General features: G+C 36.9%; 1 protein-coding gene across 1 annotated transcript; it reads right to left on the reverse strand.

The window, feature by feature from the left end:
- Window positions 1-1,461: 1,461 nt before the first annotated feature.
- clic2 (chloride intracellular channel 2) lies at window positions 1,462-17,540 on the reverse strand. Its single transcript, XM_057851171.1, has 6 exons — window positions 17,323-17,540; window positions 12,385-12,494; window positions 9,606-9,731; window positions 7,411-7,511; window positions 7,153-7,334; window positions 1,462-2,129 (listed from the first exon to the last, which is right to left on the reverse strand). The coding sequence occupies exons 1-6, from the start codon at window positions 17,374-17,376 to the stop codon at window positions 1,968-1,970; spliced, it is 735 nt and encodes a 244-aa protein (XP_057707154.1). The 5' UTR covers window positions 17,377-17,540; the 3' UTR covers window positions 1,462-1,967.
- Window positions 17,541-27,066: the final 9,526 nt, after the last annotated feature.

The raw sequence follows: 27,066 nt of genomic DNA on the forward strand, positions 1-27,066 counted from the left end.
AAAGACTTGTAATTCTTAAAGGACAAATGGGACTTTGTATATTGTGACTAAATATTGCCATCTAGTGTATTTGTTGAGCTTTGACTAAATGATACTGTAGCCATGCCCAAATGCATGATGGGAAGTGGAACCATGACTGTGCGTAGTGCTACCAATTGATATATCTTCTCTGCGTTGGGAAATAACATAGGGTGTTAAGAAAAAGATCAATTACTACCTTGCTTCCCCACATTGCTTCCCACGATATTTCTAATTGTAGGGAGAGGGATTGTAAGGCTTTAGCCAATTAAAAAAAAGGCTCCTAAGGCTTCCAAAATTCACTCTACTCATTTTACGCTGCCTTTTAGCTCTCTATATAGGTAAAATGGCGCCATTACAGATTGAGCGCAATAATGCGTGAGGGGGTCGTGCAGCGCATGCATTAATTGTGTTAAATATTTTAACGTGATACATTTTTTAAAAAATTAATTACCGCCATTATCAGGATAAATTTGATAACCCTACCTTAAGCCAAAACTAAAGACTCTGGATGAGTGTAACATATTATGTCTGTAACATTAAATACAATTAGAAAACGATTTAATTAAAAAATATATATATTAAAAAAAGGCATGTCCGATATTTTTTTGCCGATTCCGATACTTTGAAAATGACGTGATCGGACCCGATCGCCGATCGATCGGGACATCTCTAGTCTTAACCCCTTGTACTGACATTTTGAAAGCTGGAAAAAGGCTTTGAAACACAAGTTGACAATTTATTTGGGTCGACAGCGATCAAACTGCTAGGCAAACAGCCATTAGGTCCCCAAAAGAGAGGCAATTCTGGATCCAGAGTCAGCAAAACAACGAGCACATCGGAATGTCCCTGAAAATCGACAGTTGTTAGCGAAACTTTCAGTCTTTTTGAAGTCTGCGGTACGGTGGGCCGGATGAAGGGTGTGCCTGAGTGTTGTTTAGGATAATTCTTCTGTTGCAGATTTGGGCGGTCAAGTTCATGCGTCACCGTTCGTTGCTGGGTCATGGTTACTGAGGCAGCTGGGGTGGGAGGTTCGGCCTGCCTTGACGTTTGAGAGGCGCCGAGCTGTCACACTTAGAGTTGATTTTGTTATCGAGTGTTGTGGTAGGACAGGACGTCCCCCCATTTGTTCTGGACTGTCCTGAAGAGCTCATTGTGGGATTTGGTGTTGCAGACGTGCGCTTGTACATATCTTGCCTATCACCTGTTAGTCAGTGTCAATCTTGCTCAATCAGCTGCATGACGCACACGTTGGGCTTCCATGGTCTGAGGGCGTCATGTATCTCTTATGCCCGATGTCAAATATTATTCTGCTTGTTTTCATTAAACTATGATATGAATGCTATTTATTTTATATTGGGTGAGTCAGAGTAATACAAACAGTCGAACGGTAAATACGAGAAAAGATACTATTCCTTTAATACCTCATAACTGGCACAATATTAGATTCAAGACAACAGACACAGTTGATTTGTTTATTAGTATCAAAACAGCACATTTCCATCACATCATCTGTGTTAGTACAGAATAAGATACACAAGAATTATTATTATTATTATTTTTTTTTTTTACGTAAAAAAGGAACAGTATTGAAGGGTTCTGCTGCTACTTGCTAACAATCTTAGAAAATATACTGTATGTATGTACACTATAAACAAAAATCTGGTCAATTAAATTAACAGTCAATTGCACAGTGGGCCTCATCCGTGACTAAAACAGTCAAAAGCTACTTTTAAAAAAAGTGTGTTCTGAGACTTGAGTATTTAAGGCAGCAGTTGGAATATGACATTTCTAAAAAAAAAAAAAGAAACAAATCCAAGAGGAATGGTTTAAAAAATCCTCAAAAATAACAACAAAAACATTCCCCATCCCAGTTTTAAGATGATTGAAATGGCAGTATAATGTCTTTGGCACAACGTAGCACCCTCTACAGACATGGAGTGAACATTTTATTTCCTCTTATCGGCAACTCCGAAGTAAGCTTTCTCGATCTCGATTTCGGCCGGACACGTCTGTTTGAACTCCTCTCGCTCGTAAGCATTGTGCAGGTATCGCCAAACTCCTGTGAACTGGGCTGGGATCTCAAAGTTGCAGTACTTCTTGGACGCCACCTGGTGGTAAATTGAAAAATACGGGTATCTGGATTGGTAATGACATCATTGCAAGATCTTGTTTCCAACTAACTAGCTAGCTAGCTACGGACGCCACCATGAAAAAAGTAGGACTTTTTGCCCTTCTCAGGCTGATGTTAGAATTCCGCCCTGCCACTTCAAATAGATTGGACGTCTAATGCCCATAAGCGGATTTTAAAGGGGGGGGCAAGGCCCCCCTGGTGGCCGAAAAGTGTCATTGCATGTAATTGACTTTCCTATATATATATATATATATATATATAGTAAGGCAATAAAACTGCAACAAAAATGAATGAAATGAACAAAAAAATATATCTTTATAATGGGTCAAAATTATTTTTCGAACAGATCATGTGACTAGCACCTTAGACGGTCATTTGCTTTGCATATAATTTTCATTAAGAAAATAAATATTAGGGGATGGCAATTTTATTTTGATAAAGACAAAAATGTCCAAGCCAAAATATGGCCCAAACACAAATCAACATTCCTTCAATAAAAAAAACAAAACAAAAAGAAAAACGACTTCAATTAAAAAAAAAAAAAAAAAAAAATCAAACAAAAATAGCTTTCCCGTGCATTTTTTTTTTCAGTTTCAAATTTATTTTTACATTCAAACAATTTTTTTTATTGAAGCTTTTTTTGGGGGTTGAAAATATATATTTTGATTGATGCAACTTTTTTTTGGATTGAATAATAAAGACACAAATCTACCTCCGTATGGCTCCGCTCAGGGGATACAATTTTTGACCGTGGTAACTACATTGGCACAACACCTGCGGGCATACCATATTCAATGGATGACGATCTTGGCGAAAAATATTGCCTATGCAGCCTGATCTAGAATTCCCCTCAAGAATGATGGGAAATAAAAAACGCCTATTGTCAACTTCGGGTCCGATCACGTCATTTTCTAAGTATCGGAATTGGCAAAAAAATATCGAACATGCCTTTTTTTTAATATATATATATATATATATATATATATATATATATATATATATTTTTTTTTTAATTTAATCGTTTTCTAATTGTATTTAACGTTACAGACAAAATGTCTTACAGTCATCCAGAGTCTTTTGTTTTGGCTTAAAATAGGGCTATCAAATTTATCGCGTTAACGGTGGTAATTAATTTTTTTCAAATTAATCACATCAATATATTTAACGCAATTACCGCATGCGCTGCACGACCCACTCACACATTGTCGCGTTCAATCTATAATGGCGCCATTTCATCTATATATAGAGGTAAAAGGCAGGGTAAAATGAGTAGAGTGAATTTTGGCAGTCTTTGGAACCTTTTTTGAATTTGCTAAAGCCTTAAAATCCCTCTCTCAACAATTAGAAATATGAGAAGCAATGTGGGGAGAAGGTAGTGGTTAATCTTTTTCTTAACACCCTATGTTATTTCCCAACGCAGAGAAGATATATCAATTGGTGCCACTACGCACAGTCATGGTTGCACTTCCCATCATGCATTTGGGCAGAACAGTTATATGGCTACAGTATCATTTACTGTAAGCTCAACAAATACACTAGATGGCAATATTTAGTCACAATATACAAAGTCACATTTATCCTTTAAGAATTACAAGTCTTTCTATCCGTGGATCCCTCTCACAGAAAGAATGTTCATAATGTAAATGCAATCTTGAGGATTTATTGTCATAATAAACAAATACAGTACTTATGTACTGTATGTTGAATGTATATATTCGTCCGAGTTTTATTCATTTTTTTCTTAATGCATTGCCAAAATGTACAGTATATGATCGGGAAAAATTATCGGAAATGATTGGAATTGAATCGGGAGCAAAAAAAAAAAAAAAAAAAAAAGCAATCGGATCGGGAAATATCGGGATCGGCAGATACTCAAACTAAAACGATCGGGAGCAAAAAAACATGATCGGAACAACCCTAATAAATATTCTTGTAAGTTAATTTTATTGCTGACACTCCATTTCGGGGTCATCAACATGTTGTGCCCCCACCTGCCCCAAAAGTCAAACTCCGCCTATGCTAATGCCATCAGTGGCAGCCAATGGGGTAAAAAATAGACTTCACCATCAGTTCACAAGACAACTACAGACATTGTGCCACACACCTTCCCTTAGGGGGCCGACCCAGGCAAAACGTTGAGTTGGCTTTCATAAACTCAAACAGCCTGCGTTCTAACTCCAGATTTAGGTGGAAACAGGACAAAGGTTTTAATGCATACAAGCAGGCAGGAGTGTCTCAAGAGTGATTTGGTCGAGGATTCAAGGTAATTATTATAATAAATAGCACCATGCATGCACTTTGAAACGTTGTGATAAGAATCAATGGATAAAATTAGAGTAACTTTGGCCTGAAATATTTACGTAAAAATGAACAATAACTGCCCATTTTTTTGCTTTTAACCATGAATCTAGACTGTATTACGTTCATATCTATAGAAATTCTGCGATTTCCGCATTTATTTGCAAGAATTTTCAACTTAAAAAGCTCTTTATTTTGTGACGCCGCCATGTTGGATTTTGTATACCTACACAACAGCGTAACTTTTGCTTGAAATATTTATGTAAAATGAACGATAACTGCCTGGTTTTTGCTTTTAACCGAGAATCTATACTATTTTACATTCATATCTATGGGAATTCTGCGATTTTCGCATTTGTTTACAAGAATTTTCAACTTTAAAAAGTCATTGTTTTGTGACGGCCGCCATGTTGGATTTGTATCCCTACTCAATAGCGTAACTTTTGCTTGAAATATTTACATAAATTGAACGATAACTGCCCGTTTTTTTGCTTTTAACCAAGAATATAGACTGTTTTACGTTCATATCCATCGAAATTCCGCAATTTCCGCATTTATTTGCAAGAATTTTCAACTTAAAAAGCTCTTCGTTTTATGACGGCCGCCATGTTGGATTTTGTATCCCTACACAAAAGCCTAACTTTTGCTTGAAATATTTACGTAAAATGAACGATACCTGCCCGGTTTAATCTATACTGTTTTGCGTTCATATCTATAGGAATTCTGCGATTTTCGCATTTGTTTACAAGAATTTTCAACTTTAAAAAACTCATTGTTTTGTTGCGGCCGCCATGTTGGATTTTGCATTTCTCTTTAGGTTGCGATTTCTGGCGAAAGCTTATATGATATTTTAAATATTGCTATTGACCCTGAAAATGTAGTTGATTATCTCTGCACTGGGTGATTTTTGCGCATGTAGCGTAAAATCTGAGAATTTTATAGCCATTTTAAGTTTAGTTATCGGCTACTAATATAAAAAAAAATTCATCAGCATTTTATTATGGAAAGACTTTGGATTTTTTGATGCTACTGCTCATGAAGACTCATATATGCCTAAGGGAGGTGCCAGTTTTGGTTTTAGGTCGCCAGCAGCTTTGGTTTGGAAAATAATTTTTTAAAGTTTTTTAAAAAAGGCCCCTTACGGATTGGCCCTAGGCCCCGTGTCCAGCCAACTGATAGTGAAGTCTATGGGTAAAAAAAATATAAATTTCTTCTTCCTCTGGGCAAGATGCAGCTTCCCACCAATTAGTTTATCACTAGTAGACACCGAATCCATTTAAAATGGGAGGGTGGTCGCTTCCATCCCTTCCATTTTCTCTGGTAGACAAACCAGAAAAACAATATGAATGCCAAAGAAGATAATTTAACACCAAAAATGTGGACCTATTAGTGAATCTTTATCTAGAAGACTGGTAAGAGGTTGAGGGTGTGCCAAATTAGGTCAAAGGTCAAGTGCTTGCCATAAGCATTATGTACTGAAAATTTGATTAAAAAAAAAAAAAAATTCAATTGACTGAGTTATAGCTTAAAACATTCAGAATCCACTATAATTCATTCTTATTTGGATTACAAAAAGTAATGACCGTTATCATTCAATGTAAATGGGCCAATTATTCGTGCACGTTTCCTCCTGTAACTTTTTTTTTCCATTTTTTTTTTTATTTTTAAATTATATATCATAAACTATATTTATGGTGGGGCAGAGCAACTTAACCTGATGCAATTGGAAAACGAATTAACAGTAGCCAAGGTGGTGCGGAGCAACTTGCTTATTTAAATTTGGCGCCCTTAAGTGATGGTTTCCCTGAGGAGGGTAGAAATGGACTTAATTGAGAGGGTGGGGCTTAAAGTTTGGTACTTAACGTGCGTTGTTTATTTTCTGTTTATTTTTCAGGAATAGTGAGCATCACGGAGTGGACGAAGTTGGAACGCGCGTTCGCTGTTGAGGCTTTTTTTTCAAGCGGTTGCTCAATCGTCACACGCAACGTGCATTCCGTACACATTTCAATATTGCCCCCTCGTGGTCGTGTTCTTGGCCGGCAGTTGATCGTTTCATGGGTAAACAACTTCAGGGAAACGGGTGATGTAAAGAAAAAGAAACCTGGCCTCCCACGAACAGCGAGGACACCCAAAACATTGACGCGGTATGACAATCTGTTTTGAGAGCTCTCCGACGGTCTGCCGGCAAACACGTATCTGGCCTTGGGTTGTTTGCTCGTTTTGTGAGACAAAGAAGAATTGAAATTTCATCCCTACTAATTAGCTATGGTGCAGGAACTTAATCCACGTGATTTAGCAACCGCTTAAAAAAATGCCTCAACAGCGAAAGCGCGTTCCAACTTCATCTACTCCATGATGCTCACAGGGGTTCCTGAAAAATAAACTCAAAATAAATAACACGTATTAAGAACCCAACTTTAAGCCCCACCCTCTCAAATAAGTCTATCCCTACCATCCTCAGAGCAACCATCGCTTCAGGCTGCCAAATTTAAATAAGCAAGTTGCTCCGCCCCACCCTGGCTACTGTTAATTCGTTTTCAATTGCATCAGGTGTACGTCAAGATGAAACGTCTTACTTAGCAACCAGTACTTCACTGGGTATAGGACTTGGTCAGTACAATTACTTTTACCTTTGATTGTCATACTACTTTGAAGTAAAGCTAATCTTACTTGAGTAAAGTTTTTGGCTATTCCAGTCTTACCCGGATGACATGCAGTTTGGGGAGAAGGTTGCAGTCCGCTAAGGTGAGGCGGTCCCCGTCGAGAAACTTCCTCTTGGAGACGTCGACCGCTTCCCTTGAGTTGTGGTCGATCTCCTCGGGCAGGGGAGAGTTCAGGTAATCGTCCAGACGCTTGAACTCACGCAGCAGGTTTTTCTCCTGAACTGGAAAATCAGAACATAATTATGACTTTTCTTGACCGATCGGATAAACCTTCAACGATGAGTAAAGCTGACTCACAGGCATTATTTGGAGTGTTCTTGATGAAGGCGGAGAACTTTGCAAAAATGTCAGCACCCACGTTGAAAGACTCTTTGTTTAGTGGGCTGAGGTGAGGATAACTGCAAAGGTGGGGGAAATGTGTGCACATTGATTAAGCAAGTTGTAAGGAGAAATACACGTGCCCAATCAAAATGCTTCCTTTGTACGTATGATTTCAAGACGGCCGCCCCCGAAGAGATGATCAGATGGTACATTTTGTAGAAATACAAATGACTTACATTATGCAGAGAAATGAAGGTCACATAAACATTGACTGTTTTAAATTGTAAGGATATAAATAAGTAGCCTAACACAAAGGAATAAAAATTAAGTCCAAAGTGCACATTGACATGGAAGATGTTCTGAACCTCTTTATCAAACAAATGGAATTTTAGGATTTTTGGAATTTTTTTTTATTGTCATCATCATCATCATCAGTATCATTGACAATCATTGACAATTACAAAATGCGATATGATTTGCCCGAAGGAACCGAAGAGAGGACAAAGGCGGACGGGATGAAGCATATGCTTATCAGTTTCCCGTCCCCCATACAACTAAAGACGCACATTCAGGCATGGAACATGCATCAAAACTGTACAATAACACAATCAACAATCTGAGTTTAGTAACTTAGCGTCCAGTCAAGCAGCTCAATTAGTTTCAGGGCGTGCTTAGTCAGGTCGCTGACATTTTTGCATCTGTTTGCTGTGGAACATTTTGTTGTAGCTATGTGTGTGGCAAAAGTGATTATGTGTTATCACAGCTGGCGTAAGTAGCAACAATTGGCGCACATAAAGGTCACTGTAACAGTTTCATCAGACATGAATTTATAAAATCAAACAACATGCTGTACATATTTTATCCCAAGATTAATGTCTCCACAACGAAAACATGCTTATTATTCGTTTTATACAGTATCTTTTCCATATACTAGACATTTGAATCAGGAGCTCGGTAGACACAGCAGATAATTATTTTCTTACAATTGGGGATTAGGAGCTCAATTGTAATACATTCCATGAGATTGTCAATCATAATTGCAACACCCTCTCCCCCCTAGATGCCCGATTCATTCGTGTCATGTTATGTCCGTGCAAGTTAAAGTCAGAGCCTTTGTTATCTTTAGTAGATAATCCTTAGTGTGTTCGAGGTTCTTGTGAGACTCCTGCCGTTGATAGGTTTCAGCTTACCGTCCACATCCACGAGTTGTTATACTGGTCCGCTGTGTAGTATTTACAGTTATCCAGCTATTATATTCAGTTGGTCAAGACTCGTGATAGCTTTTTTCTTCATATCTTGCGTCTTGACAAGGATCCTGCAATCCGAGACCCAGGTGTTGGCTATTTTCCCAGCTTTCTTGAGTTGACGTGCTTTTCTTGCAGTTTCGGCATTTCAGCGAGTCAAGTTGTCATTCAAAAAAATCTTCGACCCTTTCAGGTGGCGCCGTTGGTTAAGCAGGGCAGTCTTGGTCTTGTGGTCTGCCAACTTCATGAGCACCGTCGCCGGTCCTCTCCCCCCAGATGGGGGCAGAAGGCAGCGACGGATGTCCAGCGGTTCCATGTTTATTCCATACTCTTTCAGCTTAGCAATTGCCAGTTGTGCCACTGTGTCCCCTGGGCTAGGCGTAAATTGTAATCCAGAAATGATGAGCTCATTTGCGCGTCGGCACTGGTCGAGATCGTCAGCCAAAATTTTCAGCCTCTTGATGCGAACATCTCTCTCCTCGACCGCCTGCTTGAGTTTCTCGTTTTCAGCGCGAAGTAACTGGAGGTCTCTGACGATTTCTTGATTCTGGTTTTGAATCAAGCCAGTCAAGGAGACCTCCAACTTCTGTATGGAGGATTTTATTTCATCCAAGTCTCCAGGTTTCAAATTCTTTGGAGCCATACCGGGAGTCGAGCTTGCTGGCCCTGAGCGCTTATCGGTTGAGATAAGTTGCTCTTGGGAGCTCAGAGGAGTGCGTCTGTTAACAGCTTGAGCTGAATCAACAATAAAAATGTAAAATGTAAAAATCTATGCTGATCAATCCCCGCCAAGTGTCGGACCGTCCACCCACTCAGGAGGTCCTATTTATGCTCATTGCACTCATTCACATTTGTTTCGCTATTGGTCACATCGATAACTTAATAGAATAGAAAATATTGCGCTATATCTTTGTGAGTACACATTACCTTGGAGGTGCCAGAGTTTGCTCGAGAAACTCCTCAATTTTGATGAAATCTGTTTTGAGGGTGCCGTTATAGAGCAGGAAAGGCGGGTTGGTACCAGGTGCTAGATCCTTCAGCTCAGCGGGCTTCCTGCAACCAGGACATAGAAATGAAGATGATCCAGTTCTCGTGGCTTGCGCATGAGCAGAGACTAGTCAGAAGGGTCATTGGTACAGTGTCTACCTCACCAGATTATTTTAGAAAAAATCCATTGTTTTATTATGTTTGCAAAAGTACCCACAACTATTTGGACTCTCAGTCGCAGTTTTTTTCATAGTTTGGCCGGGTGCGACTTATATGTGAGATTTTTAACACATTATTATATCATTTCACATGTTATTTTCACAGTAAACCGAAAGAGGGCGCTGTGTTTCAATATTGGCGGTCACTTATAAGAACAAATAAAAACAACCGAGAGGGCTGAACAAAATGGCACCGAAAAGAAAATCATAATGTGCAGATTACAAGCTGCAAGTAGTAAAATATGCAGCCAAAAACGGCAATCAAGCAGCAGCACGTTCGTTTTTTGTATATGCATCGTGTAACGATAGCATACCGTACACTTATTGAGCCTGTTGTTCTCTATTGTATTTTTATTTTAAATTGCCTTTCTAGATGACATGTCTGTTTTTGGTGTTGGATTTTTTTTTTTTTTTAACTCTTCATTGCGCATTTTTTGGCTGGCGCAACTTATTGTCCGGAAAAGACAGTATGTTTTCTGAAGCCCACAGGATTCCTGTTCCTAAATCTAATCACACTTAAAATCAAATCAAATCCATTGTTATTTATTTATTTTTTGTTTTTAAAGTACTGATTGGGTAAAAATGCACAAATTATAATTTATTTTTTAATTAAAGTAGATCTTATTATTACTATCAGAGGTGGGTAGTAACGCACTACATTTACTCCATTACCTTTACTTGAGGAACTATTTTGAGAAAAATTTATTTCTGAGAGTAGTTTTACCAGAGTTTTTACTTTTATTCATAGACTTGATAATGTATTGACGGGACACGTGGCGCAGGGCCAGTCTCGATTCTTGGTTAAAAGCAAAACAAAAAACAAACAAAAAATGTGCAGTTAGCGTTTATTTTACGTAAATATGTCGAAGTACAATGCTAGTCTGTTAGTGAATGTAGCTAGAGGCCGCCTGATGTAAACAAAGCTTTTCTGGTGAAAATTCTTGTGAATTAATGCTTAAATCCTCGAATGCTTTATAGATATGGACGTATAACAGCCTTGATTATTGGTTAAAAGCAAAAAAACGTGCAGTTAGTGTTTATTTTACGTAAATATGTCAAAGTACAATGCTAATCTGTTAGTGAATGTAGCTAGCGGCCGCCTGATGTTAACGAAGCTTTTCTGGTGAAAATTCTTGTGAATAAATGCTTAAATCCCCCAAATCTTTATAGGTATGGACGCAAAACAGTCTTGATTATTGGTTAAAAGCAACAACAAAAAAACGTGCTGTTAGCATTTATTTTATGTAAATATGTCGAAGTACAATTCTAGTCTGTTAGTGAATGTAGCTAGCGGCCGCCTGATGTAAGCAAAGCTTTACTGGTGAAAATTCTTGTGAATAAATGCTTAAATCCCCGAATTCTTTATAGATATGGATGTAAAACAGTCTCGATTCTTGGTTAAAAGCAAAAAAATAAAACGTGCAGTTAGCGTTTATTTTACGTAAATATGTTGAAGTACAATTGTAGCGGATGAATGTTGTTGAGTCTCGATAGCTCGTTGAGTAAAGTTCATGTTGCCGTGTCCGCCGCTTGTGACTCTCATGACTCTCCTGACTCTGTTAGCTCCGGTGTGTCTGTGCCGGAAACGTGCACAGCAAAATAGAGTTTCCCCCTGGAGCACAACATGCCCCACATAAGTTCCCTAGGTGAATTCTGTGATAATGTAGTGGTCACTACACAATGCTAGTCTGTTAGTGAATGTAGCTAGCGGCCGCCTGATGTAAACAAAGCTTTTCTTGTGAAAATTCTTGCGAATACATTTTTAAATCCCTGAATTGTTTATAGATATGGGCGTAAAACTGTCTCGATTCTTGGTTAAAAGCAAAAAAAAAAAAAAAAAAACAGTGCAGTTAGCGTTTATTTTACGTAAATATGTCGAAGTACAATGCTAGTCTGTTAGTGAATGTAGCTAGCGGCCGATTGATGTAAACAAAGCTTTTCTGGTGAAAATTCTTGTGAATAAACGCTTAAATCCCCGAATTCTTTATAGATATGGGTGTAAAACAGTCTCGATTCTTGGTTAAAAGCAAAAAAAAAAAAAAAAAAACAGTGCAGTTAGCGTTTATTTTACGTAAATATGTCGAAGTACAATGCTAGTCTGTTAGTGAATGTAGCTAGCGGCCGCCTGATGTAAACAAAGCTTTTCTGGGTAAAATTCTTGTGAGTAAACGCTTAAATCCCTGAATTCTTTATAGATATTTTGCGACCCACATTTTATATCCAATTGTGGATAATGGATTGGACGTCCACTACTGTCAATAGGTATTTTCAATATTCCCTCTTTTAATAACTACTACAACACATAGTCTGTTACCTGGTTGAATAGACGTCCAGTGTTGTGACCACTAGGCCTGAAAGTGTTAAAAGGAGGCAAAATAGACCTCTTTTTAACACGTTGGTGTAATGTTTTGCACTTTTAGAGGGAGACAAAAAAACATTGCCGTTCCTCTCTTTTAATAGAGGGTCTTTGAGGACATGACAGGAAAAGGAGGCGTGCTTACTTCCTCATATCAACAGTGGTCACAGTGAACTTGACTCCTTTCAGCCACAGTACCATGAAGAGCCTCTGGCAGAAAGGACAGTTGCCCACGTTCTCGCCATCATGGCCGGCCTATACGAAGAGAGAAAATACATCAATTTCCTGCTTGTTAGCTTCCATAATACAGGCTAGGGTGGGGTGGAAGGTGGGACACATGCATTGTGTTGCAGGGGAAGTAGCGAGCATGTGCTCCAAACATGACTACACACAGTTGGTGTAAAGCAGGGCCTAGCGGGAAAAAAAGCTCTGTTGAGTGCAATAATTGTGGGAGTCAATAAGGGTATTAATTATGATCCATATAAATTGTATAAATGATACTAAAAGTATTTAGGTAAGAAAGTAATAAACTGTAATAAATTGGTTAACCTTAATTAATTAACCTTATTTTCTAATTAACTTTTCAGTTTCTGCGTACAGTATTGTCAAATGTTTCGCCCTTCGATATAATTGAGTGGCACGTCCCCCACAGTCCCCGACTGGAAGTACCCCGTCAACCATTTGCTGAGGAGTGCCGCCCGCAGCACACAACCAGCAGCAGCTAACGTTACTGTTTACATTAAATGTCGCTGGGCTGCTACTGAGGTGTCTAAACCAGGTAATGGCGGCAACCACTAGAGGCCACCAAAACTCGGACAGGTGTGTTGGAGGAGGGAGACGTGGAAAGCAGCTCGAGGACTGGAGTTGGTGACCCCTGCTTTAGGAAGTCTTTTCTGCAGCTAAAAATGTATTTACCGGTAATTTACATTTATTTCTTAAATTTGCACACAAAATTCAAGAAACTATTTTGCACTGCAGTTTATAATGCCACAACATAGCACTCCTATGGGGTTCAAACATCTATGGTACAGCATTTTTGCCTTACTTGTATCTCAAACAGAAGGGCAAACCCCGCGCGTACACCTTTGTTTTAACCCTTTGTACTGACTCAATTTTGAAAGGTTTAAAGAAGGCTCACCCAAAACAAGTTGACAATTTATTCAGGTCGACAGCGATCAAAACGTATCAAAACATATGTTGAATGTACAAAAAAATATTTGTTTCACTGAAAAAAGATTTATCATTGAATGAAGTCATAAAGGTCAAATTTTGGCAAGACAAAAGTCTTGTCGCCTAGAAAAAGTACCGGTAGTGTGAAAATTTAACAAAAAATGTACTTCAAATACAAAAATATGTTGCATAACATAAGCGAATTAACTAGTGGTGCTTTGAGATCCAAATGTTACATTTTGTATGACTTCCATGGGTTTGAAGGACTATATCCATGCGGTTCGGCAAGGATTCATACAATTTATTGATGAAGTCATCAGGAACATCAAAGAAAGCAGTCTTGCATGCCTCCCAGAGTTCATCAACATTCTTGGGTTTCATCTTCCATGCTTCCTCTTTCATCCTACCCATTTCTGGTGACTGGGCTGGCCAGTCCTGGAGGATTTTGATCTTCTTTGCCTTGAGGAACTTTGAGGTAGAGATTGAAGTATACGATGGAGCACCATCCTGCTGCAGAATTTGTCCCTTTTTATGGTTAGGAATGTAAGCGGCAGCTAAGATTTGTTGATAATTTAGACTATTTATGTTGCCTTCCACCCTGAATATCTTTCGCACACCCCCATACTGGATGTAACCCCAGACCATGATTTTCTCTTGCCAAAATTTGACCTTTATGTCTTCATTAAATGAAATCTTTTTTCAGTGAAACAAATATATATTTTTGTACATTCAACATCATTTGGGAGGGTCTTAGCTTTCATATGAGCCATTTGTGAAACCAATTGAATAATTAAAAGTCAGGTTATTAGTAGGGCTGTCAAACGATTAAAACGTATAATCGAGTTAATTACAGCTTAAAAATTAATTAATCGTAATTAATCGCAATTCAAACCATCTATAAAATATGTCATATTTTTCCGTAAATTATATATATATATATTCTGTAAAATAAATTGTTGGAATGGAAAGATAAGACACAAGATGGATATACTGTATATATTCAACATACAGTACATAAGGACTGTGGTGGGCATTTAACTCATCATTTAAATATGTCTATGCTGTCCTCACTCCGAAGCGTCTACTTTTTCCAAAGCTAGTGAACGACGCCTTAATAATCAGACTTCTTCCTTTTTCATCTGATTTATTAATAAAATGGCCTCAAACCATTGTCCTCTTTAGACCGTAGTAAAACTCCAAAAAAAAGTACACAACAACGTTAACTTAGCACGCTATACAGGTTCACTAAACATAAACAAAAAGCGTCTCATACAAAAAATATAACATTTCGCTTACTAACATAATGTACATTCTTTACAACAACAATACTTACGGACAAATCTTGTCCAAGGATCATATAAGCACAACATTACCACGTAGGCGTCAGCCCGAGACGTCGTGCAGCCATATTGAACTGGCAAGAAAGCAATAAACCATGTCGCAAAGCGACCACAAGAGTTCGCTGTTAGACAGCACAAAAAACCTTGCTTTAAAACTTACCAAAAGGCAGAATACTGTCTGAGTTGGACATGTGCGTTAATTGCGTCAAATATTTTAACGTGATTAATTAAAAAAATTAATTACCGCGCGTTAACGCAATAATTTTGGCAGCCCTAGTTATTAGCAATTGTTTCTACAAAATGGAAAAGCAACAAGACTTTTGTCAGGGACTGTAGATAGATAATGATAGTATGGGGGCTGAACTTCAAGGTGTGTAGAGATACAAATTTCACTGCTAAAACAAATCAAACTCAAATTTCATCAAGCCGCACAATTTCTTTCTCTCTCCCATCCACCTGATCTGACAACACAGTTGCGTAAACATTGAATTAAGCAGTGTTTGACCAAGCCATGACAGCAATGACTTTACATTCAAAGTAATTTAGTATTAAAAGAAAAAGGAATTGTATATACAGTATATTTTTTGAAAGACACAGTATATGGTACATTGCCAGCATTCGCCAGCAAATGTCATGCTGATTCAGTATAATTACATTACTTACGGCTAACTCTTACTGCTATTTTATCACTGCTTATAAATGTTTTTATTAAGTAATTATCAATCTATAAACCTTTTAGACCCTTCATGCAAACTGCTGTCTCATTTTACTGTCTGTATATGAAAGTGAGTGTGCCTGTTTCATGTTTTTCAACAGCCGAGACTCTCAAGACGCGCCAGAATTCAACTTTGACACCAAATAAAGCCAGACAACATCAGTCCCTCCCTTCGAAAGCACATTTCACAACTCTTGTGTATTTTGCATATTTTCGGGAATAAGTCTACCCCACCCAAACTCAGCTGTTTTGTGATCCTCAACAGACCAAATGTTTCGTTGGGAAACAAGCGCCTATTTTGTTGACCTTATGTGCATGGGTGGGTGTGCCTAGTGTGAGGCTTTGGGGGGGGGGGGGGGGGGGGCAGCCATCAAACAGCATGCTCTCTGCTCACTCGGGCCGTGATAAGGCTGTGCCTGTGTCCTGATAAAAACAGTCACCGCTCAGCTGATGGTTCCAAACATTGAAATGTCAATCGTGCATGCAAGCAAATCAAAAGGTGTGGTCCTCTGATTGTCCCGATCAAATATTTCTGCGATGTTTCGGAAATGTATTATGGAAGGAGGAAAAAAAAAAAAATCCAAATTAATTTTTCCCTCCAATTTGAACTAAATCACCCTATCATTATTGCCATATAAAAGGGTTATACATAGGGTCATAAAACCGTCATAAAAAATCCGTCATAATTGTGACATGACCTGTCATGAGCTAATGAATTTTTATGACACATATCATTAAGTGTCATTTGGCAAATTATGTCACTTTCGAATGGATGTAAAAGATCCGGACTGGACTTAAATGGAGTTAGAGCAAATCACTTGTGCGGCACAAAGTAATGTTGTAAACAAATTGCGTTTAAATATTTTGTTTTACCTAAATAAACTTATATATAAAAAATAGGGCTGTCAAACGATTAAAATTTTTAATCGAGTTAATCACATCTTAAAAAGTAATTAATCGTAATTAATTGCAATTCAAACCATCTATAAAATTTGCCATATTTTTCTGTAAATTATTGTTAGAATGGAAAGATAAGACACAAGACGGATATATACATTCAACATACTGTACATAAGTACTGTATTTGTTTATTATAGCAATAAATCAACAAGATGGCATTAACATTATTAACATTCTGTTAAAGCGATCCATGGATAGAAAGACTTGGGGTTCTTAAAAGATAAATGTTAGTACAAGTTATAGAAATTTTATATTAAAACCCCTCTTAATGTTTTTGTTTTCATAAAATTTGTAAAATTTTCAAACAAAAAATAAACTAGTAGCTCGCCATTGTTGATGTCATGCTCAGGGTGCTGAAAAACCCATAAAATCAGTCGCACCCAAGCGCCAGCAGAGGGCGACAAAAAACACAAGTAACAAATGGACATGACACTGCTGTCATTTTAATCTGTTTGAGCGGGGCATGTGCGTTAATTGCGTCAAATATTTTAACATGATTAATTTAAAAAATTAATTAACGCCTGTTAACGCGATAATTTTGACAGCCCTAATATATATACATATATATATATATATATATGTATACATATATATATATAATATTTTAACGTGATTAATTAAAAAATTTTAAAAAATTAATTAACGCCCGTTAATGCGATAATTTTGACAGCACTATATGTATATATATATATATATATATATATATATACTTACATAGTAATATATAAGTAATTACGTTTCACTGCCATTGATGGTGATAGACATCCAATCCAATTTGAATGGCTATCAAACGATCGCTGCCAAGCCACATAGTCAAACATCTATTGTCGTCAATGGCAGCCAATAGGTTCAAAAGACTTATTGCAGTTATTGTCAATCCATTAGAGAAAGTACTGACCTTAACAAATAACTCAATGCTCGGCTCCTTGTCAGAATGCTGCCGTAGTGCCATGTTGTCCTCAAAAGAAAAAGTTGATTTTCACTTCAAAATAGTCACAAAATTGAATCAAAAGAGAGCAGAGAAACAAGCGGTGGATGTCGGGAGAGAGTTGGAAACCTCAGGGCTGCATGCTGCTTGTTTGGAGGATATATCACCCCCCTAGCGCACTTGACATGTTAGGGAGGTCCTGAAAAGGGGCAGGGCAAACACTCTTATAAAATCTATGTGGGAGGCTTAAAATAGCCTCTGGGACGCATATTGCAATACGCAAGAGCGGATAAAATAGCGACTAGCCAAGAAGTACATATTTGCTCATTCATATGTGGCTTCTTTGCATTCCAATACTGTGAGACATGTAAGGGTGGGATAGTTACTTAGTTAATACAAATCATATTATTGGACATGGGGAGGAGAGGCAATGGTTTTTAAACTTTTGACACCTAGTAACACTGAAAAACAAAATTACTCAGTTCTTCAAGTACCACCATATTGATCAAAAGCAATATGCCATTTTTGGCCTTAGTGTTTATCAAAAACTAGATATAGATTTGAATCCAAAAACCAGATTAAATAGTTTTGTATACCAACATAAACATTATGGTGAATTTCGATTGAGTGAGGAACAAACATCATGCGCACCAGAAACAATCAGGTATGCACCAGATATTACGTGGCGCACACTAGAAACAATTTGGTGCGCATCAGAAACAAACTGGTACACTCCAGATAGTACGTGGTGCGCACCAGAAACACTCTGGTACTATCACAAAGACTTAAGGACACGGCTACTGATATACTTTGGTGTATTGTGTAATATTTGATGTTACTAATGATTTAATGTGCATAGTCCATAACTGTCCAGTCAACATTTTGAGTTCCACAACAACTCTGTTCTATTGTGTTATGTATATATTAGGAATAAGGTGTACATTTAACTAGGGCTGTCAAACGATTAAAATTTTTAATCGAGTTAATCACAGCTTAAAAATTAATTAATCGTAATTAATCGCAATTCAAACCATCTCTAAAATATGCCATATTTTTCTGTAAATTATTGTTGAATGGAAAGATAAGACAAGACGGATATATACATTCAACATACTGTACATAAGTACTGTATTTGTTTATTATAACAATAAATCCGCAAGATGGTATTAACATTATTAACATTCTTTCTGTGAAAGGGATCCACGGATAGAAAGACTTGTAATTCTTAAAGCATAAATGTGAGTTTGTATATTGTGACTAAATACAGTGGTACCTCTACATACGAATTTAATTCGTTCCAGGACCTTGTTTGTAAGTCGAAATGGTCGTATGTCGAGCAGGATTTTCCCATTGGAATACATTATAATTCCATTAATTCGTTCCAAAGCCTAAAAACATATACTAAATTCTTAATAAATACTGCTGGCACTGTTACAAATGGCAATTAAACATAGAAAAACAAATAAGTTATAAATAAATAATTCAGAATAATATAATAATAAGAAGAATAATTAATAATTATTCCTGTAAATAATGTAACGAATCGGATTCTAATATGGCGGACACTTTTTACTGTCCCTGAACGCACCGCGAAGCTGACGTCTCAGTGAGATAGGTCGGTGCGGTAGAGATAATACTTTCGTTTTCTTGAGAGCAGTCAACTGCTTAAGACAATGGGCGTTTTGTGTTGGATAAGTTCTTAAATAAATGATAAAAACGTTACGAAGCTGGCGATTTCCTTGGCAATGTTACCACAATGATAATTGTCACCTTAACTTATAAATAGTGGCGAACGGTGGTCGGAAGAGGACCACGGAGCTGTATTGTTGAGCCAGTTCAGGGACGCGCACCCCAAGCTCATATTTTTCTATAACTTGCATCTTCATTTCAAAGGTAAGCATCACTTTTTTCCTTGTTTCTCCAACTGTATCAACTTTTTTTGAAAACTGTGTTGATTTCTCACACAAGAAAATCCACCGTGCGTTCGTTTGCAGTGCTGTCATGTCGTCGTATTTCGAGCAACTCGTCGGATGTAGAAACAAATGGCGGCTCAAATTTTACGTCGGATGTCGAAAAGATCGTGTGTCGAAGTGATTGTATGTAGAGGTACCACTGTATTGCCATCTAGTGTATTTGTTGAACTTTCAGTAAATGATACTGTAGCGACTTAACTGTTCTGCCCAAATGCATGATGGGAAGTAGTGCAACCATGACTGTGTGTGGTGGTTGCAAATGCTATATCTTCTCTGCGTTGAGTACACTACAGGGTGTTAAGAAAAAGATCAACTCCTGGTATTCTGCCCCACGTTGCTTCCCACAATATTCATAGTTGCTGTGGGAGAGATGACAAAGTTTTGCCAATTGAAAGCACGGCCTCAATGAATGCTTGTATCTACTCCACTCACTTGCTGTTTTGCGGCAATGCGTGAATGAGTCGTACCGCGAATGCGTTAATTGCGATAAATGTTTTCACGTGATTAATTTTAAAAAATTAATTACCGTCTGTTAACGCGATAAATTTGACAGCCCTACATTTAATAAAACAAAATAAACGCATTCATTTGGGATGAAATCCATAACTGATGCTACAACAATCTAACGATATACTGGCAAGCGGGGTGGACAGTGGGGTGGCCAACCAATTTATAGGGGTGGCCGTGGCCACACCTGGCCACCCCCTGGGGGCGCCACTGCTGGCAAAGCATCTCTACATTAACACCAAATGCCAAGCTAAATTCTGCTTATCTACTAATGATTTGAGGAGTTTTTCTCACATTGTGGAAGCGTGACGAATATAGACATATCACAGTGAAATTCCTAAGAAAACCTCCAAATTAACAGCCCTTCACCGGAACTTTAAGCACGGGAGGTTTCCTGCTATCTGGATTATGCGGCTCACGGTATTCCAGGACTTCTCTTCTCGCTTGAGGCAAATGGAATTTACTCGCTCAATAACGAGGGAGTGCCACAAATATTGAAAGAAATGATAAGCCTTCATTATGTTGCCCACGGAGGGAGTGTTTATCAGAGATTGTGTGACAAATGATTCCATACACAGTTAGGGAAATGGATCACGTGTCAAGTATTTGGTCACCGTGACAACTGCGGGTTTGAAGGAAGAAAAGCAAAACAAAAAGTCAATAGTATGAAAGTGTTGTTTTTCTTGTAAGGATATTCCCCTAGTAGGAATTTCCAGAGTCTTCCTGGAAACGGGAAATACGGGAACTCGCCAGTAACCTTTCACTTTTGCCTCACTCTCTCATAGACAAATAAGATTGGAAGGTGCAGTCTGCATAAGAGGCACACACATATCACTGTTGCACATGCACAGTAACATCCTGGGGAAAAAATGCCTTATCTCAGTGAACAGCACCTTTTATGTTGACAACGAGAAGCCGGATTTTTACCGTGACACACGCGAGGAAAGAATAAATCTTGCGACCGAGATAAAACGAAACAGTCCGTCAAATAAAACCAGCGCCATGGCAATAGGGGAAGAAAAACAGAAGTGAAAGCAAGGATATTTGTGTCAAGAATGTGCTAATACTGTATGATTTATCAATAATACAAATCGTTGCTAGCTATCACGCTTCAAATGGATTGGACGTCTAGCGCCGTCTTTGGCAGACAATGAGTTGAAAAATCAAATTTACCTATACCTACCATGGTTTGACGTTTGGGGCGGGGGGGGGGCACAACATGTTGATGACCTCGAAACGCAGTTTTAGCAATAAAATTAACTTACAAAAATATTTATTAGGGTTGTTCCGATCATGTTTTTTTGCTCCCGATCCGATCCCGATCGTTTTAGTTTGAGTATCTGAGTATCTTGAGTATTTTTTTGCTCCCGTTTCAATTCCAATCATTCCCGATAATTTTTCCCGATCATATACATTTTGGCAATGCATTAAGAAAAAAATGAATAAAACTCGGACAAATATATACATTCAACATACGGTACATAAGTACTGTATTTGTTTATTATGACAATAAATCTTCAAGATGGCATTCACATTATTAACATTCTTTCTGTGAGAGGGATCCACGGATCGAAAGACTTGTAATTCTTAAAGGATAAATGTGACTTTGTATATTGTGACTAAATATTTCCATCTAGTGTATTTGTTGAGCTTTCAGTAAATGATACTGTAGCCATTTAACTGTTCTACCCAAATGCATGATGGGAAGTGCAACCATGACCGTGCGTAGTGGCACCAATTGATATTATATATCTTCTCTGCGTTGGGAAGTAACATAGGGTGTTAAGGAAAAGATCAACCACTACCTTTCTTCCCCACATTGCTTCCCACGATATTTCTAATTGTTGAGAGAGGTATTTTAAGGCTTTAGCCAATTAAAAAGAGGCTCCAAAGACTGCCAAAATCCTCTCTACTCATTTTACGCTGCCTGTTAGCTCTATATATAGGTAAAACGGCACCATTATAGATTGAACGCGACAATGCGTGAGTGGGTCATGCTGCGCATGCGTTAATTGCATTAAACATTTTAACGTGATTAATTCAAAAAAGATTAATTACCGCCGTTTACGCAATAAATTTGATAGCCCTACTTTAAGCCAAAACTAAAGACTCTGGATGAATGTAAGACATTTTGTCTGTAACGTTAAATACAATTAGAAAATGATTTAATGAAAAAATATATACAGTGGGGAGAACAAGTATTTGATACACTGCCAATGGGAGAACCCATTGGCAGTGTATAAAATACTTGTTCTCCCCACTGTATATATTAAAAAAAGGCATGTCCGATATTTTTTTGCCGATTCCGACTTTGAAAATGACGTGATCGGGATGCCGATCGATCGGGACATCTTTAATATTTATAATAATAAGTTGACAATGAGTGCTTTGGTTTCCCATCATTCTTGAGGGGAATTGTAAATCAGGCTGCCTAGGCAATACTTTTCGCCAAGATCGTCAGCCATTGAATATGGTACGCCCGTTGGTGTCGTGCCAATGTAGTTACCAGTCAAAAATTGTATCTCCTGGGCTGAGCCTTATGGAGGTAGATTTGTGTCATTTATTATTCAATAAAAAAATGTTGCTTCAATCAAAATGTATATTTTCAACCCCCCAAAAAAGTTGCTTCAATCAAAAAAAAAAAAAAAATGTGTTTGAATGCAAAAAGTTATTTGAAACTAAAAAAAAAAAATCCATGTGAAAGCTATTTTTCTTTGATTGTTTTTTTTTTTACTGAAGCAACTTTTTTGATTGAATTAATGTTGATTTGTGTTTGGGCTACATTTTGGCTAGGACATTTTTGTCTTTATTATTCAATCAAAAATTAAGTTGCTTAAAAAATATATATTTTCAAAAAGAAAAATCAATCAAAAACAAATAATTTTTTTGGAATGCAAAAAATATTTGACATTGAAATATTTGCATTTTAACACTTAATTTTTCATTGAAAAAGTTTTCTTTGAAAAAATCGTTTTTGTGATTGGGCCATATTATGTGTAGGAAATGTGTGTCTAAATCATTCAATGCCCCAAAAGAGTTGCTTCAATCAAAAAAAAAAAAAAAAATATATATATATATATATATACAGGACTGTCTCAGGAAATTAGAATACACAATATTCTAATTTCCTGAGACAGTCCTGTATATATACACAGGACTGTCTCAAAAAATTAGAATATTGTGTATTCTAATTTCCTGAGACAGTCCAGTATATATATATATATATATATATATATATATATATATATATATATATATATATATATATATATATATATATATATATATATACATATATATATATATATATATATATATATTTTCAATCCAAGAAAAAAAAATCATTTGAAAAATAAAATTGCCCTCCCCAATTTTTAAAATAAAAACTATTATATGCAAAGGAAATGACCATTTAAGTTCCTGATCTGTTCGAAAAATAATTTTGACCCATTATAAAAGTATATTTTTTGTTCATTTCATTCATTTTTTCCCCGGTTTTATTGCTTTACAACTTTTATATACTGTATATAGGAAAGTCAATTTCATGCAATGACACTTTTCGCCCCCCCTTAAAATCCGCTTATGCCTATACCTATGGCCAAGATGCACCCTGACACTAATGAGTTTATTTCTAATAGACGTCCAATCCATTTGAAGTGGGAGGGTGGCAGCGAATGAACGTTCGTTCATTCGCTGCCATCCCTCCCACTTCAAATATATTGGACGTCTACTGCCATCAATGGCAGTCAATGAGTTAAAAAGCAACATTTGTTCTTTCTCTGATAAAGATGCAGCTTCCCACCAACGAATTTATCACTAGTAGACGTCCAATCCATCTGAACTGGGAGGGTGGCATGTTCATTCACTGCCAACCCTCCTACTTCAAATGTATTGGACATCTACCGCAATCAATGGTAGTTGATAAGTTAAAAATTAGGGCTGTCAAACGATTAAAAATTGTAATCGAGTTAATCACAGCTTAAAAATTAATTAATCGCAATTCAAACCATCCATAAAATATGCCATATTTTTCTGTAAATTATTGTTTGAATGGAAAGATAAGACACAAGACGGATATATACATTCAACATACTGTACATGAGTACTGTATTTGTTTAATATAACAATACATCAACAAGATGGCATTAACATTATTAACATTCTGTTAAAGCGATCCATGGATAGAAAGACTTGTAGGCCTTAAAAGATAAATGTTAGTACAAGTTATAGAAATTTTATATTAAAACTAGGGCTGTCAAACGATTAAAATTGTTAATCGAGTTAATTACAGCTTAAAAACTAATTAATCGGGTAATTAATCGCAATTAATCGCAATTCAAACCATCTACAAAATATGCCATATTTTTCTGTAAATTATTGTTGGAATGGAAAGATAAGACACAAGATGGATATGTATATTCAACATACGGTACATAAGGACTGTATTTGTTTATCATAACAATAAATCAACAAGATGGCATTAACATTATTAATATTCTGTTAAAGCGATCCATTGATAGAAAGACTAAATGTTAGTACAAGTTATAGAAATTTTATATTAAAACCCCTATTAATGTTTTCGGATAGAAAGACTAAATGTTAGTACAAGTTATAGAAATTTTATATTAAAACCCCTATTAATGTTTTCGTTTTAATAAAATTTGTAAATTTTTCAATCAAAAAATAAAGTAGTCGCCCGCCATTTTTGATGTCAATAATTACTTACAAAATGCTCATGGGTGCTGAAGCCTATCAAATCAGTCGCACCCAAGCACCAGCAGAGGGCAGCAAAACTCCACAAAACACAATTAACAAGTGGGCATTTCACTATACTGTCATTTAAATCTGTCTGAGCGGGGTATGTGCGTTAATTGCGTCAAATATTTTAACGTGATTAATTTTAAAAATTAATTACTGCCCGTTAACGCGTTAATTTTGACAGCCCTAATTAAAACCCCTCTTAATGTTTTCGTTTTAGTTTAAGTTTGTAAGATTTTCAATCAATATATAAACTACTAGCTCGCCATTGTTGATGTCAATAATAATTATGATGCTGAAACCCATAAAATCAGTCGCACCCAAGCGCAGCAGAGGGCGCCAAAACACCAAAAAACACAAGTAACAAGTGGAAATGACACTTGGCTGTCATTTTAATCTGTTTGAGCGGGGCATGTGCGTTAAATGCGTCAAATATTTTAACGTGATTAATTTAAAAAATTAATTAACGCCCGTTAACGGGATAAATTTGACAGCCCTAAAAAAAAAAAACGCTTATTGTCAACTTATTATATTTCTTGTAAGTTAATTTTATTGCTGACACTGCATTTCGGGGTCATCAACATGTTGTGATCCCCCTGCCCCAAAAGTCAAACTCCGCCTATGATCCAGGGGCATCACTAGGTTTTAAGAACAGGGAGGCTTAGCCCCCAGGAGTTAGCAGCAGCTGTTTTAGAGTAGCACCGGATGTAAGTGAACGTAGCGTACAAGCACAAAACTTCACAAACAGCTAACAAAGACTAATAATTTATGTATAGCTATAATATATTATATTAAATATATGGTGGAAAACACATACAAGCCTGAAAAAGCGGTTTCTGCTCTTGCACACCTCTTTAAAATAAACTGCTGTATTTTAAGCCAAAAGAACAGTTGTGTTTGATAGAACAATCTGTCTATATGCTGCCATAGCAGATTCATGGCGCATTATAGCCCCGAACTATTTTTAATTTGTCCGTTTTACCCTGGAAACCCCCGTTTACAGACGTCGCGGAACCACTTTTGTTTTAATCCAGCCATAAAACGAAGGTAATTATATTTATTATTCAAAATGTCTGTCGCTTTTAGCTTAGAATCATTCATTGATGTCTCATATTTCGTTTTAAGGGGAAAAAAAAGACTTTAAAAAAATATTCACTCACATATTTCAAACTTTTAAACAAATTATGTCACAATGAAAAAAATGGCATCTGTAAAAAAGTAACAAATATCTACCTCATAACTATCGCTTAATTGTATTTTTTTTGTTACTGTCGTGTTTTCTCCAATATGTTAGATGATAACTAATTGATTCAAACAAAGAAAAACGTTTAAAAGGGTAAATATATGAAAAAGAAAATCTTAACCAATCCTTGATAGAGATGTCCCGTCACGTCATTTTCAAAGTATCGGAATCGGCAAAAAAATATAGGACATGCCTTTTTTTAATATATATATATTTTTTAATTAAATCGTTTTCTAATTGTATTTAACGTAACAGACCTAATGTGTTACACTCTTCCAGAGTCTTTAGTTTAAGCTTAAGGTAGGGTTGTCAAATGTATCACCTTAACGGTGAGAATGAATATTTTTTACATTCATCACGTTACAATATTTAACGCATGCGCTGCACGACTCACTCACGCATTGTCGCGTTCAATCTATAATGGCGCCGTTTTACCCATACAGTATATAGAGCTAAAAGTTAGCCTTAAAATGAGTAGAGTGAATTTTGGCAGCCTTTGGAGCCTTTTTTCAAATGGCTAAAGCCTTACAATTCCTCTCCCAACGATTAGAATAATTGTGGGAAGCAATGTAGGGAAGAAAGGTAGTAGATGATCTTTTTCTTAACACCCTATGTTATTTCCCAACGCAGAGAATATATATCAATTGGTACCACGACGCACAGTCATGGTTGCACTTCCCATCATGCATTTGGGCAGAAGTTAAATGGCTATAGTATCATTTACTGAAAGCTCAACAAATACACTAGATGGCAATATTTAGTCACAATTTACAAAGTCACATTTATCCTTTAAGAATTACAAGTCTTTCAATCCGTGGATCCCTCTCACAGAGAGAATGTTAATAATGTAAATGCCATCTTGAGGATTTATTGTCATAATAAACAAATACAGTACTTATGTACTGTATGTTGAACGTACATATTCGTCCGAGTTTTATTTATTTTTTTCTTAATGCATTGCCAAAATGTATATGATAGGGAAAAATTATCGGGAATGATTGGAATTGAATCGGGAGCAAAAAAAAAAAGCAATCGGATCAGGACATATCGGGATCGGCAGATACTCAAACTAAAACGATCGGGATTGGGTCGGGAGGAAAAAAACATGATCAGAACAACCCTACTCCGTGATGTCTGTGATTTCTGCATCGCGACCATTGTTAAATTACCATGTTTTACCCATAAAATCCCCCAAAAATCCAGCTGTGGCCATTCACAGCTGTGTCTTGTCAC

This window comes from Corythoichthys intestinalis, chromosome 11 (genome assembly GCF_030265065.1).
Source record: "Corythoichthys intestinalis isolate RoL2023-P3 chromosome 11, ASM3026506v1, whole genome shotgun sequence".
In the NCBI taxonomy this organism is placed as follows: Eukaryota; Metazoa; Chordata; class Actinopteri; order Syngnathiformes; family Syngnathidae; genus Corythoichthys; species Corythoichthys intestinalis.

Coding starts and splice junctions, on each gene's coding strand:
- clic2 (XM_057851171.1), bottom strand. CDS start 17,376: ATGGCACTACGGCAGCATTCTGACAAGGAGCCGAGCATTGAGTTATTT. Junction 12,495..17,322: donor GCATTGAGTTATTTGTTAAG/GTCAGTACTTTC, acceptor CTCTTCGTATAG/GCCGGCCATGATGGCGAGAA. Junction 7,335..7,410: donor GAACACTCCAAATAATGCCT/GTGAGTCAGCTT, acceptor CTGATTTTCCAG/TTCAGGAGAAAAACCTGCTG.